This window comes from Oncorhynchus mykiss, chromosome 18 (assembly GCF_013265735.2).
Source record: "Oncorhynchus mykiss isolate Arlee chromosome 18, USDA_OmykA_1.1, whole genome shotgun sequence".
Classification (NCBI taxonomy): Eukaryota; Metazoa; Chordata; class Actinopteri; order Salmoniformes; family Salmonidae; genus Oncorhynchus; species Oncorhynchus mykiss.
In genome coordinates this window covers 45985624-46001315 of record NC_048582.1, presented here as the reverse complement: position 1 = coordinate 46001315, position 15692 = coordinate 45985624, and the positions used below count along the sequence as shown (strand labels likewise).

The 15692-nt window shown below is 44.1% G+C and overlaps 1 protein-coding gene across 4 annotated transcripts in view; it reads left to right on the top strand.

Moving 5' to 3' along the window:
- LOC110496375 (RNA polymerase II subunit A C-terminal domain phosphatase) overlaps positions 1–15692 on the top strand; it is a 116943-nt gene that overhangs the window by 27483 nt on the left and 73768 nt on the right. For all 4 annotated transcript variants that reach the window (XM_036952938.1, XM_036952936.1, XM_036952937.1 and 1 more), the window contains 3 exons: positions 11487–11628; positions 11719–11937; positions 15456–15618. In XM_036952938.1, coding sequence (XP_036808833.1) covers positions 11487–11628; positions 11719–11937; positions 15456–15618 — 524 coding nt within the window. The remainder of the gene's footprint in view (positions 1–11486; positions 11629–11718; positions 11938–15455; positions 15619–15692) is intronic.

Here is a 15692-nt window from a genome sequence, read left to right as displayed (position 1 = left end):
AAAAAAAAAGCTAACGTTTAAGTTCCTTGCTCTGAACATGAGAACATATGAAAGCTGGTCGTTCCTTTTAACATGAGTCTTCAAAATTCCCAGTTAAGAAGTTTTAGGTTGTAGTTATTATAGGACTATTTCTCTCTCATTTGTATTTCATTAACCTTTGACTAGTGGATGTTCTTATAGGCACTATAGTATTGCCAGCCTAATCTCGGGAGTTTAACAGCACTGTGCGTCCAAGCATTGCGAAGAGCTGCTGGCAAACACAGGAAAGTGCTGTTTGAATGAATTCTTACGAGCCTGCTGCTGCCTACCATTGCTCAGTCAGACTGCTCTATCAAATATCAAATCATTGACTTAATTATAATATAATAAACATACAGAAGTACGAGCCTTAGGTCATTAATATGGTCAAATCCGGAAACTATAATTTCGAAAACAAAACATTTTATTATTTCAGTGAAATACGGAACCATTACGTATTTTATTGAACGGGTGACATCCATAAGTCTAAATATTGCTGTTACATTGTACAACCGTCAATGTTATGTCATAATTATGTGAAATTCTGGCAAATTAATTACGGTCTTTGTTAGGAAGAAATGGTCTTCACACTGTTCGCAACAAGCCAAGTGTCCAAAACTGCTGTATATACCCTGACTCTGCTTGCACGAACACAAGAGAAGTGACACAATTTCCCTTGTTAATATTGCCTGCTAACATGAATTTATTTTAACTAAATATGCAGGTTTAAAAATATATACTTGTGTATTGATTTTAAGAAAGGCATTGATGTTTTTGGTTAGGTACATTGTTTCAACGACAGTGCTTTTTTCGCAAATGTGCTTGTTAAATCATCACCCGTTTGGCGAAGTAGGCTGTGATTCGATGATAATCAATGCGGTGCCTGTTCATTTATTTGCAACGCAGGACAAGCTAGTTAAACTAGTAATATCATCAACCATGTGTAGTTAACTAGTGATTATGGTAAGATTGATTGTTTTGTTTTTTATAAGATAAGTTTAATGCTAGCTAGCAACTCACCTTGGCTCCTTGCTTCACTCGCGTAATAGGTGGTCAGCCTGCCACGCAGTCTCCTCGTGGAGTGCAATGTAATCCGCCATAATCAGGGTCCAAAAATGCCGATTACCGATTGTTATGATAACTTCAAATCCGCCATGCCGATTAATCGGTCGACCTCTAGTTGGAACTTTTGGAAATTAATGTGAATCGCAATCACAGTACCAAATCACAATACATATAGATTCGCAATACATACATTTATATCATATTGGCTCCAAAGTATCGTAATAATATTGTATCATGAGGTCCCTGGCAATTCCCAGCTGTACTGTTTATACTGTTTATGTTAATTGAAGTCTGAGTGGTGTGGTAAAACCATAGGTGGAACACAACGCAGATGGCTAAAATAATTTGTTTGAAACATATTGACTGTCGTGTCAGAGGTCAGGTTACCGTCAACACAGGAAGAATATCAGTTACATACTCCTCGCCTCCTTCTCAAAGGCCATTGCAGGAGAAGGTCAGAGGGGAGGGATCTTCTGGATCTTCCCCATAGCCTGTTGATGCAGCAGGTCAGATCAGAGCAGCACTACAGGGCCAGATGACATGGTGATCACCTCTCAAATGCATCAGAGCCTGAGCCCGGTTCACACCTCAAACACGTGTCCCCTGTCCCCCTGGTCCATAATCATCTCAAACACATCAACCATCCCCCGCCCCCTGTTTCACCGGTTCCTGGTTCACTGGTCCAAGGTCATTTCAGGTGTCTGTTTATTGCTCGTTTGGCAGAATAAAGCAGTTGGCTTGTTCACAATCACCATCATTATCAGAGAGTGGACTACTGCGAGAGAGGACCTGTGTACTCTCTGCCAGGGAGTTAGGTCTCTTGTCTGCTTCGTTGGGTTCCGAGGCCAAACAAACAAGAGGAGCAAAAAAAACAAACAGCCGAAAGTAACATTGTTTCACTCAAAAGTCAAGTGATTTTCCTTCGCTAAGTAGATATTAATTTGCAAAGGAAAAAGCTGCTCATTGCAAGTGTGTTTGTCTTTGTTAGGAAACCTCAAGAAGGAGAGGACATTATAATGGTTGTTGATCACTGAGTCAAATCACATTTAACAAGGCAACTGCAAAGATGTCGGCACCCAAGAAAAAGCACAATTGAGATATTGCGTGTGACTAACACATTTTCAGTTAATTACTTTAGCTCCCACTTTGGGCCAATCGATGTCATTTTGCAAATGCCAGATCTTTATGGCAAGACTCATCATTCACCCAAGTTTTGACAAAATAGTACCAGTATTGTCTGAGGTATTGCAGGTGACTAACGCATTGAGACAGATCCACAGTCATTGTTGGGGAACAATTATGGTTGGAAACTACACTGCATGGCCAAAAGTATGTGGACACCTGTTCATTTCAAAATCATTAATATGCAGTTGGTCCCCCGTTTGCTGCTGTTACAGCCTCCACTCTTCTGGTAAGGCTTTCCACTAGCTGTTGGAACATTGCTGCATTGAACATTCAGCCACAAGAGTATTAGTGAGGTCAGATTGATGTTGAGCAGTTAGGCCTGGCTCGCGGTCGGCGTTCCAATTCATCCCAAAGGTGTTCAATTGAGTTGAGGTCAGGGCACTGTGCAAGCCAGTCAAGTTCTTCCACACCGATCCCGACAATCCATTTCTGTATGGACCTCGCGTTGCGCACAGGGGCATTGCTATGCTGAAACAGGAAAGCCTTCCACAACTCTTGCCACAGGAAGCACAGAATCGACTAGAATGTCATTGTATACTGTAGCGTTAAGATTTCCCTTCGCTGGAACTAAGGAGCCTGAACCTTGAAAAACAGCCCCAGACCATTATTCCTTCTCCATCAAACTTTATGGTTGGCATTATGCATTGGGGCAGCTAGTGTTCTCCTGACATCCGCCAAACCCAGATTTGTTTGTCGGACTGCCAGATGGTCAAGTATGATTCATCACTCCAGAGAACGAGTTTCCACTGCTCCAGAGTCCAATGGCGGCAAGCTTTATACCACTTCAGCTGACACTTGGCATTGCGCATGGTGATCTTAGGATTCTGTTAGCTTGTGTGGCCTACCGCTTCACGGCTGAGCCGCTGTTGCTCCTAGGCATTTCCACTTCACAATAACAGCACTAACAGCTGAACGGGGCAGCTCTAGCAGGGCAGAAATTTGACGAACGGACTTGTTGGAAAGGTGGCATCCTATGACTGTGCCACATTAAAAGTCACTGAGCTCTTCAGTAAGGCCATTCTGCTGCGAATGTTTGTCTATGGTTGTGCGCTCTATTTTATAAACCTGTCAGCAAAGGGTGTGGCTGAAATAGCCGAATCCACTCATTTGAAAGGGTGTCCACATACTTTCGTGTATATATACTATACATGTTTCAAACGGAGAAGGCAAGTCTGTGTTGATGAATGCTATGGATGCATCCTTAATGCCACCCTATTCCCTTTATAGTACACTACTTTTGACCAGAGCCCCAAGGGCCAATTTGGGACTAAGGCCATGTCAGGAAGAAACAGGCTAGAATAGGGGGGGAAAGATAATGGCACTTCTAACTTTTCCAGTAACCTCATCTGATCGACACATTCAACCTCAACATCTAGCAGAGAGAAAGGTGTAATGGGATGGTGAATTGATACTATGGTTCTCTGTTCATCCCTATCATTATACAGTCATACTGTATTTTCTCTGTTCATCCCTATCATTATACAGTCATACTGTATTTTCTCTGTTCATCCCTATCATTATACAGCCATACTGTATTTTCTCTGTTCATCCCTATCATTATACAGTCATACTGTATTTTCTCTGTTCATCCCTATCATTATACAGTCAGACTGTATTGTGTGTCTGTTAATCCCTATCATTATACAGTCATACAGTATTGTGTCTCTGTTCATCCCTATTAGTTTATTACACAGGCTAGAAGACTCCATCACTGTACATTTAGATTATGAAGTCTCTCTAGCGAGCTAAACCATAATGAATATTAGGCCCACTTAAAGAAAAGTTTCACCCAAAACTATCTTTTGGCATTTGTTTCATTGGTCAATTGTTGATATCGCCCCAAAATGTTTTGCATGTCTTGGTATTTTGTTTCTCATGAAACAAATACCAAAATATCGTTTTGGAGTGGAGTTTTCCTTTAAGTGTTGAACCCAGCGAGCCTTGTAACCTACAGCACATATTCTGTCCTGAATTGAATCAGTCCCTTAACGAATTCCGAACAGAGAATAGCCTAAGCTGTTTCTTTATTGCTTTTCTCAGCTTTAGCATTAGCATATTCTGGTCCCTAATGGGCATGGATGCTATCATACTAGCCTCTTCAAGATATTAAACTGTCATTTGGATTGCAGAATGCATTATCGTGTAACGGAGCATCAGCCGGAGTGTCTTGGGCTAGTTATGGCTTACAGCTTGAAGACCACTGTGACCAAGTAAGCTGTACAATTACCAGGTGTTACTGATTTGATGAACACATACATATATAAGACATATCACTAGCTTGTTGTTCCATTAAAATCCTGTCACTACTGCCGTGGTTTCAATTTGGTCTAGCTAAGCACTTTGTTGGCGTTCAATCAAGTGGTACTATCAGAGTTCCTACTGACTGAAATTAGGTTTGGTTCGTATCGCCAACATGGCCCAGCCTTCTAAAGATAGAAGACCATTACCAGTGGTCTCTCTTCAATTATAAAGGCGTGAAGATGCCATTAACAAGACAAACAGGCCTGGACAATGAGTACAACTTTGTTTTTAGATTATCCTTGAACAATCTGTGAGCTGCTCTGACGGCTGGTGCTTAAAGCTCGTGAGGGAGATAAGTGTTTCCAGTTTCAGAGATTTTTGTAGTTCATTCCAGTCATTGGCAGCAGAGAACTGGAAGGAGAGGCGGCCAAAGGAATAATTGGTTTTGGGGGTGACCAGAGAGATATACCTGCTGGAGCGCATGCTACAAGCGGGTGCTGCTATGGTGACCAGTGAGCTGAGATAAGGGGGGACTTTACCTAGCAGGGTCCAGTAGATGACCTGCAGCCAGTGGGTTTGGCGACGAGTATGAAGCGAGGGCCAGCCAACGAGAGCGTACAGGTCACAGTGGTGGGTAGTGTATGGAGCTTTGGTGACAAAACGGATGGCACTGTGATAGACTGCATCCAATTTATTGAGTATGGTATTGGAGGCTATTTTGTAAATGACTTCGCCGAAGTTGAGGATCGGTAGGATGGTCAGTTTTACAAGGGTATGTTTGGCAGCATGAGTGAAGGATGCTTTGTTGCAAAATAGGAAGCCAATTCTAAATTTAACTTTGGATTGGAGATGTTTGATGCGAGTCTGTAAGGAGAGTTTACAGTCTAACCAGACCTAGGTATTTGTAGTTGTCCACATATTCTAAGTCAGAACCGTCCAGAGTAGTGATGCTGGTCAGGCGGGCAGGTGCAGGCAGTGATCGGTTGAAGAGCATGCATTTAGTTTTACTTGTATTTAAGAGCGGTTGGAGGCCACGGAAGGAGAGTTGTATGGCATTGAATCTCTTCTGGAAGGTTGTTAACACTGTCCAAACAAGGGCCAGAAGTATACAGAATGGTGTCGTCTGCGTAGAGGTGGATCAGAGACTCACCAGCAGCAAGAGCAACATCATTGATATATACAGAGAAAAGAGTCGGCCCAAGAATTTAACCCTGTGGCACCCCCATAGAGACTGCCAGAGGCCTGGACAACAGGCCCTCCGATTTGACACACTGAACTCTATCAGTGAAGTAGTTGGTGAACCAGGCGATCGAGTCTGCCGATGAGGATGTGGTGATTGACAGAGTCGAAAGCCTTGGCCAGGTCAATGAATACGTCTGCACAGTATTGTTTCTTATCGATGGCGGTTAAGATATCGTTTAGAACCTTGAGCGTGGCTGAGGTGCACCCATGATCAGCTCTGAAACCAGATTGCATCGCAGAGAATGTGCGGTGGGATTCGAAATGGTGGGTAATCTGTTTGTTGACTTGGCTTTCGAAGACCTTAGAAAGGCAGGGTAGGATAGATATAGGTCTGTAGCAGTTTGGGTCAAGAGTGTCTCCCCCTTTGAAGAGGGGAATGACCGCAGCTGCTTTCCAATCTTTGGGAATCTCAGACGACACGAAAGAGAGGTTGAACAGGCTAGTAATAGGTGTTGCAACAATTTCGGCAGATAATTTTAGAAAGAAAGGGTCCAGATTGTCTAGCCCGGCTGATTTGTAGGGGTCCAGATTTTGCAGCTCTTTCAGAACATCAGCTGACTGGATTTGGGAGAAGGAGAAATGGGGAAGGCTTGGGCGAGGTGCTGTGGGGGTACAGTGCTGTTGACCGGGGTAGGGGTAGCCAGGTGGGAAGCATGGCCAGCCGTAGAAAAATGCTTATTGAAATTCTCAATTATAGTGGATTTGTCGGTGGTGACAGAGTTTCCTATCCTCAGTGCAGTGGGCAGCTGGGGGGTTGGTGTTCTTATTCTCCATGAACCTTAGTGTCCCAGAACTTTTTTGAGTTTGTGTTGCAGGAAGCAAATTTCTGCTTGAAAAAGCTAGCCTTGGCTTATCTAACTGCCTGTGTATATTGGTTTCTAACTTCCCTGAAAAGTTGCATATCACGGGGGCTGTTCGATGCTAATGCAGAACGCCATAGGATGTTTTTGTGTTGATTATGGGCAGTCAGCTCTGGAGAGAACCAAGGGCTATATCTGTTCCTGGTTCTACATTTCTTGAATGAGGCATGCTTATTTAATATGGTGAGGAAGGCATTTAAAAAAATATAAATAACCAGGCATCCTCTACTGACGGGATGAGGTCAATATCCTTCCAGGATACCCGGGCCAGGTCGATTAGAAAGGCCTGCTCGCTGAAGTGTTTCAGGGAGCATTTGACAGTGATGAGTGGTGGTCGTTTGACCGCTGAGCCATTACGGATGCAGACAATGAGGCAGTGATCGCTGAGATCTTGATTGAAAACAGCAGAGGTGTATTTAGAGAGCAAGTTGGTTAGGATAATATCTATGAGAGTGCCCGTGTTTACGGCTTTGGGGTGGTACCTGGTAGGTTCATTGATAATTTGTGTGAGATCGAGGTCATCAAGCTTAGATTGTAGGATGGCTGGGGTGTTATGCATGTTCCAGTTTAGGTCACCTAGCAGCACGAACTCTGAAGATAGATGGGGGGCAATCAGTTCACATATGGTGTCCAGAGCACAGCTGGGGGCAGAGGGTGGTCTATAGCAGGCAGCAACGGTGAGAGATTTGTTTTTAGAGAGTTGGATTTTTAAAAGTAGAAGTTCAAATTGTTTGGGTAGGCACCTCTTCAGCCATTACAGAGACACGTGAACAACCTTTCTCTGCAAGTCTGAGAGACACTGGCTTTATAGAGCCACCTCACCTCCTGACTCTACAAATGTCACAAGTACCTTCCTGATCTCTGAAACCCACTGACTTCAATGGTGTAACTCTGAAAGAGGAGCAGGGAAGAATAGTCTGTCTGGGCCAAACGGATGATTCTTTCCCTCTGGTCTTTCGAATTAGCGTCATTGAAGTCAATGTGGCTGACTGACAGGTTGGCTGTCTGACTGGCAAGCGGACGTCATGTCTCTAAAGGAGTAATAGCCTCATCCAATCCAACGTGCCCTCAGACATCATCAAGCACAGGAAGTGGCAGGCAGCATTGCCGTCGGCTGCACTTTGCAATCAGCGGTCCGTGGGGGCTCAACGAGCTCTGTACGTCAGAGCCGGACAAATTCAACCACAGAGAGGAGGAGGGAGAAAGGGAGAGGGAGCGCGTAGGGAACCACAGCATACAGGGTCCCACTTCATGTGAAGAGGAAATGTTAAGAAGCTGCCACTGTGTGGGCTGTCGGTACAATGGCCTGAGTGACAGTCATTGTGTGGGCTGTCGATACAAATGCATGAGACAGTCTTTCATTCATTGTACTGGGATTTATATAGGGGTTGGGCTCACTCTGGGTGACAATGTCGGTGTCCCTAGAGTTGGATAATGTGTAATAGATGTGCAGCAATGGCAGTTCTGTTTTCGCTCTTTCATTCCTCCGTCCCATGCATTTTTCCCATATGGATTTTCCCATGTGACAATGTCAGAATACAACATGCTCACGTACAGTGCCTTCAGAAAGTATTCACACCCCTTTACTTTTTCTACATTTTGTGTTTGAGCCTGAATTTAAAACGTATATGATTTTTGTCACTGATCTACACACAATACCACAATGTCAAAGTGGAATTATATTTTAAAAATGAAAAGCTGAAATGTCTTGAGTCAGTAACTATTTAACCCCTTTTGTTATGGCAAGCTTAAAGCTCAGGGGTGAAGGTGTGCCTAGGAAATTGCATGATAAGTTGCATGGACTCATTCCGTGTTCAATAGTGATTAACATGATTTTTAAATAACTAACCCATCTCTGTACCTCACACATACATACATACAATTATCTGTAAGACTCCTCAATCGAGTAATTCATTTCCTGAACAAACTCAACCACAAAACAGGGAGATTTTTCAGTGCCTCGCAAAAAAGGGAAGCTATTGGTAGATGCTGAATTTCCCTTTGAGCATGGTGACGTTATTAATTAGGCTTTGGATTGTGTAGCAATACACCCAGTCAACACAAAGAGACAATGTCCTTCCTAACTCAGTTGCTGGAGAGGAAGGAAACCGCTCAGGGATTTCACCATGAAGCCAATGGTGGTTTTAAAACAATTAGAGTTTAATGGTTGTGATATGAGAACTGAGGATGGATCAACTTGTAGTTACTCCACAATACTAATCTAAATGACAAAGTGAAGAAAAGGAAGCCTGTACAGAAGGAAAAAAAATCTAAAACATGCATCTTGTTTGCAACAAGGCACTTAAGTAATTCTGCAAAGAAATTAACTTCTTGTCCTCAAGGCAAAGTGTTATGTTTGGGGCAAATTTGAGAGGAAAACCTTGTTCAATCTGCTTTCCAATAGACACTGGGAGATGAATACCTTTCAGCAGGATAATAACCTAAAAAAAACAAGGCCAAATGGGGTTGCTTACCAAGACGACATTGAATGTTCCCGAGTAGCCTAGTTACACTTGTCGAACAAAGTTTAAAATGTTTCAGGGTTTCCTTTTTTAAAGCAATTTACACAGGTAATTCTGATATGTCAAATTATCAAAGTGACATTGACCTCAATATTCTGTAATTGTGTCTGATGTATACTGTAAATCTAAGCTTTCCATTGATATGATTAAAGGATATACGTGAGTAATAATGTGTTGAATACTGGTAAAATCCCAATGGGATGAAAGAGTGATAACATAGCAGTGCAGAACTGGCAGCTTTCTCTCACACATTTTCCAACTCTAGGGACAAAGGCCTTCAAGGAAATCGTCACCCCAATTGAACTCGACAGCCCAAATTGTGAGGTCTGGCCCATGGGCTAATGTTTTAGCTACCTTGTATAATTAATTTTGTTTAGCCATCTCAAATCTCAGCATTGGCAGTCAGATCATATTCAGAGGATTTGTCTGTCTGGCCGCTGTTGCTATGCAATCTCAAGGCTGACCTCTTGTTGTTCTGGATTATTGGCTTATAGCTAGCTACACAGTCGGAACTGAACACGCTAGTATCAATTTCAGACACACCTAATCAACGTGGGGAGAAAATATGGCAAAGAATGATAGGCTATCGATGTGCAGAGCAGAGTCAGTATTTGCCGCTGTGAGATGGGCTAACCTTGTGTTGATTGGGTACGGTGCTGCTCTGAGATGCAGGTCTCTTATCTTTGGGTCAGACGTCAAGTGGAAATTGCTGCTCTCTGAACTGACAATGCCAATAAAATAACTGATTGTCAATGGAACCTAATAGATAAATGAAATGTTTCAGGACAATTGTCAATTGGCTTTGAATGTATGATTGATGCTCCCCCGTAAGTGTTTTTTTTTTTATTTGTTTCCCCCCCCAATTTCGTGGTATCCAATTGGTATTTAGTCTTGTCCCGTCGCTGCCACTCCCATACGCACTTGGTAGAGGCGAAGGTCAGGAGCCGTGCGTCCTCTGAAACACAGCCAACCTTCTTGACACAATGCCCACTTAATCCGGAAGCCAGCTGCACCAATGTGTCAGAGGAAGCACCGTACACCTGGCTACCGTGTCAGCGCGCACTGCCCGCCACAGGAGTCGCTAGAGCGAGATGGGACAAGGACATCCCTGCCGGCCTAACCCGGACAGCGCTGGGCCAATTGTGCACCACTCCCCGGGTCTCCCAATCACGGCTGGCTGCGACAGAGCCTGGACCCTAACCCAGAATCTCTCTCTAGTGGCACAGCTAGCACTGCAATGCAGTGCCTTAGACCACTGCGCCACTCGGGAGGCCCATTGAAAGTGTTGGTTTTAACAATAAAATCCACTTCCATTTGCATCCAAGAGTTGTTGTATATTTATCTCTTCAGTTTGCTCCTCTGTTTATGCAGCTTGGTTGTTAAAGTGGAACTGGCTGCCTTTTAACTACTTTGCAGATATGAAATAATTGCACGGAGCCTATCTTTGGCTATAAATAGAGATGCAGATGTAATTTGGCTAGCTAGCCAGATATGTGAATCGCTTCGCTAGCTACGTTAAACTTGAACTGTCTCTTAGTTGTCAATCAAATGTATTTGGCATCGATCAAATGGGCGGGTAGGCAAGTTCCCATTTCAGTTGTAAGAATGAGCAGGCTACTATTCCCCATCGTTTATCAGTGCAATTCTGACGGCCAACTTGCTGAAAAGGTTTGAGAGGGTTTAACTAATGTTCCCTCGTTAGATTTTATCTCATCTTGCTCTGGCTAGCATTAGTTGTTGATCTTGTTGTTGATGCGCATAGGCAACTGAGGGAGAGAGATCCTACCCTTTTCACGGTTACATTAATAGGACTGCGAAGTTCCCAAATGTAAGAGGACTCCCGTGGTATTTACATATTTGCAGAAATCCATTCAGGTGTATTTTGTGGCTCTTAGTGAATACGTTGTAATGATCTAACGTTGCGCTGTTGCTACTGCTTATAAACACATAGTCCAGTTCAAAGTTAATCATGCCGGGTCCATGTGGCAAATGGTTTATTAGAATATAAGCCTACTGTATCTCTCTGATATGGCGCACCAGTCTGCGTTGATTCGATCCTGGACAAAACACATGTTTTTATGAGGTTTTATTTGCTGCATTAATTGGCCAATCACATGCCCGAGTTCCCAACCTATATTACTATAGATTTCACACGTCTTACTAGATGTGAAAATGACCATATCGAAGTGCTCTCATGTCAGAAAATGTGTTCTTCTTGGCGGTGTATATGAACAGATGTTAATAAGATTTCATGTTGCTAAAACGCTGTCAGTTCTACTTTTAAGTTTGGTATCTAGCAACAGACGGTATTCTGTTTTCTCTTCTTGATTGACCCTTTCCTCGTCTCTCTCAGGTACAGAGAAGGTGCGTCAGGCCCAAGGCTGTAAACATCTCCATGTGGTGAATCCTGACTGGCTGTGGGGATGTCTCGAGCGCTGGGAGAGGGTGGAGGAATCACTGTATCCACTGAAGGAGGACTACACCAAGACCCAACGGTACATACACACACACACACACACAAAGTCACAACAGTACACAACAGTACACACACACACACAGTTATCTGATGGTGCTTCTGTCTTTAGGAGCAACAGCCCAGTCACGTTCCCTGACCTCCAAGGGTCCTTCCAGAACCCCCGGTTCCCCCCCGCCCCCCTCCACCACCACCCTCCAGCTGCCCCTGAGGTGCGGACGTACGACCCAGTCACGGGGAAGCTGATTCGCCGTGGGACTCAGGCCTCCAGACCACCATCTTACCTCCAGGCCTCCATGTCTTCTGCCCATGGCGACCAGACCTCGCTCAGGTACTGACCTGGCAATTCACAACTGTGTGTGGCGCGTACTTTTGGATGATGATGGATGACATGCGTGTTCAGACCGGTCCTCTTCTGTGGGTGTCCATCAGATGTATTGATATCTGGGATTGATGTTTGGCTTTTCAGTGCTTCTAAGTACCTAGTAAGTCTTCTTGCCCCCCTCATAGCTAGATGAGCAAGGACACCAGGTCTCGTACCAGTTAGAACATTCTGGAACGTAGCTTGTCTCTGTCCTGTCCTTCTCTTTGCTCTGATGGCTGCTATACGGAGGCGTTGCAGCGTTGGGCCGAAAGGTCGCTGGTTTGAATCTCCGAGCCGAATAGGTGAACAATCTGCCTATGCCCTTGAGCGAAGCACTTAACCCTAATTCAGCGTTTCCCAAACTTTCCCAAACTGTCCTAGGAACCCCCGTGGGTGCACGTTTTGGTTGTTGCCCTAGCACTACACAGCTAATTCAGATAACCAACTCATCATCAAGCTTCGATCATTTGAATCAGCTGTGTAGTGCTAGGGCAACAATCAAAACGTGCACCCAGGGCGGGCCCCAGGACCCAGTTTGGAAAACCCTGTGTTAAATGACTCTAATGTAAGTATATCGCCTTACATGTAGTAGACCCCTGGGCCCTGTATACAGAAGAGCTCTGAATTTTGTCAGCGTTCAGAAGATGTAACACTCAAAACAATAACTCTGGCAGCGCTTACAGCTGTAACGTAGAGAACCGTGTTTGGTCTGTTTAATCATATTTCTATTAGTACGCCGGGTACCAACTGTCTGTCTATGAGCCGAGCAGCAGGTGTTTACGCTGCAAGGTGGCTCCCCGACCGACCCAGCTCCCTCTAATGAATATAAATATATATATGTATACACGAGGCCCACTAGCCTATATGCTATGTGGATTTTTTTTCTCCTGGAATTAAATGATTAGCCGATTTCCTGCTGGAGTTTCTGCCTGTTCATTATGTTCTACAGCTAGAGGTGAAGATGAATTAGCATGTTAATGCTGGAAAGGTCTGTTTTTGGAGGAGAAATAAAGTACTGGGGCTATGATGAATGTGATGGGAAACTGCTCATTAGTCAGCAAGCAGCTACAATAAGTTGTATTGACAGGTTTGTATTTCCCAGTCCAACCTTAAGGTTGTATATTACTTGCAGTGTCTGCATGTATTTCTGTTTTCAGTAGTGTAGGTAGCTTCTTTACCCATAGTTTGTCAAGATTAAATCGCTCTCACTTTAGAGAACCTTCTGTCCTTCCTGTGTGAGTCACCAAAAGCATCTCTGCCACCTCAATTGGTGTGTACCAAAGAGTTAACATCCTAGGCTTTGTGTTGGTCTCAATTCAAATGTTTTCCTTTGAGCTGGCTCCAAATGTTGTGAAAGGTTTTCATCTCTAAATTGGCTGGCGTCTGTTTACCGGACGGTCTCTGCTAGGGGCTCCTTAACGTTCTGCTTTGAGACAGAAAAGTCATGTTAATAACATCAGGATGAAGCTTCGCAGCAGAGCAGAGTTGGTCTCACACACACACACACACACACACACACACACACTGAGGCACAATGTGGAATTTTTGTTACATAAAGCCCAAATTAGAGAGAAATCATCAAAGAAACTCCACTCCCAATTAGAGACCACCAGGAGGAAGTGCTGCCGCCTGCAGTACATACTGGGTGATGTGGAGTGTCGTTCCCCTCTTAATCGCTCAGTACTTTCTTGGTTTCTGGGCAAAATGTTCCTCTCTACATCACCACTCAGTGGGACCAGCCTGTCTCAGCTGTTTATCCTCAGCTAGCTACACTCCTGTTCTCAACGAGGTCCTCTAACCAGATCTAACAGGACAGTAGTGAGACGTGCCAACCCCAGGACTGTCTACTCTTCAACAGATATTGTTTGTAGAGCCCGACCGATATGTATTTTTTTTTTGTGTGTCCGATAATGATTCTGACTTTTCGGGGGACAAACGTACCGATATATCTGCCGATATACTGTTTTACTGCGGGGATTGAAAAGGTTTTTTTCAACACAAAATTCTCAAACTGCCATCCAAAAGAGCAATTGTCCAGAAACTTCATATGTTGATGTCCTACATTGTGAAAATAATGACACAGCATGAGAATGGGCACTAGTGTTCAGATCAGCATGAGAATGGGCACTAGTGTTCAGATCAGCATGAGAATGGGCACTAGTGTTCAGATCAGCATGAGAATGGGCACTAGTGTTCAGATCAGCATGAGAATGGGCACTAGTGTTCAGATCAGCATGAGAATGGGCACTAGTGTTCAGATCAGCATGAGATTCTCTTTTCATCTTATTTATTGAATATCGGTTATCGTTGGAATTATTGGCCGATATGTTATATCAGTAAAAGGCCAATATCAGCCGCCGATATCAGTCAGGCTCGAATTATTTTCCTAGTCTCACCTTGGCTCCACACACACAGCCTCAACTTGGCTCAACTTGGCTCCTCACACACACACACACACAGCCTCACCGTGGCTCCTCACACACACACGCAAACGCAGCCTCACCTTGGCCGTCCTCAGATTGCCTAAACATTCTGCCAAACATAGTCTCTAAGCCTCACTCCTTAGGAGCTCTTTGTAGCGTATCCAAGGATATTTCTGGGTTCTCCGTCATCTGTAAAATTCAGTAGCAGATACCTCTCATTGGGAGAAGTGATTGTGTTGTACAAAGGTCCACAATGGGACTGGACAAGAGGAGCTAGCTTAAAATAGACTAATCAGATTCGTCAACGAAGAGCAATATTCTAAGTATTTTGAGTAGATCTCATTTAGAACATGTTATGTATCCTGCTTGGCTTAAAATGAAGGAAATATATCTGTAATTTCCTACTATCCCAGTGGATCTCTCTCTGGTCTGCAAACCGCTCTGTCTCCCACTGGGAAATGTCTCATTTTCACAGCGTTTAAAAGCCCAGAAGTTGCACCCCTCCTCCCTTCCTCTCCCTCCACCCTCGTTCCCTTTTTCCCTACATGTTCTCCCCCTACACTCTGTGGGACACATCACAGATGCGTCCTGCTTCGTGTCGACATTGTCCTAGATTAAAAAAGGAAAGTTTAATGGGTAGCATCTGTCATTTTTCTGATATTAATTTAGAGTTTCACTGTATCGTTCCTCAAACATCTGTCCTTGACTGTCTCCCGTGTCTTTGAAAACGCACGCACAAACTTGAAATGTGGTTTGTGGCCGACCACACTTCACTTGCCTTTGACAGGACTTGTATATATGTCTAGTAGGGCTGTATATTAGCCATATACTCCTGATAGCCCCTATGGCTGTTGGGCTGTAAGCCTGACCCTCTACTGAAAGTTTAGAACATAATGGAAAAATAGAGCTGTTTTGGAGGCTGCGTGTAATTAGAAGACGCACAAAGGGTGTTTCTCTTCCTCTTTCCCACTATCGGGGATTTCTCATGGTGATTCACAATAATTGGGTAACAGTTGGAGATGTTTGTGTCTGGCTGACGGTGGTTTGTTGTGGTGTGACCAGGGGGGGTCAGAAGGACCAACAGGGGGAGACGGCGGGTCCCTCCAGTCGAGACGACGAGCAGCCTGGACCCTCCTGCCGGCGGAGGGAACGCCAGCCCAGCATGTCAGAGACCAACCCCCTCTACACATTCTGTAAAGAAGACCTGGACAGCATGGACAAGGAGGTGAGGAACGCATACATTGTACCTGCTAAACATTTTTCAAAGATGTGTGCATATTGAAAGAAATACTAACAGAT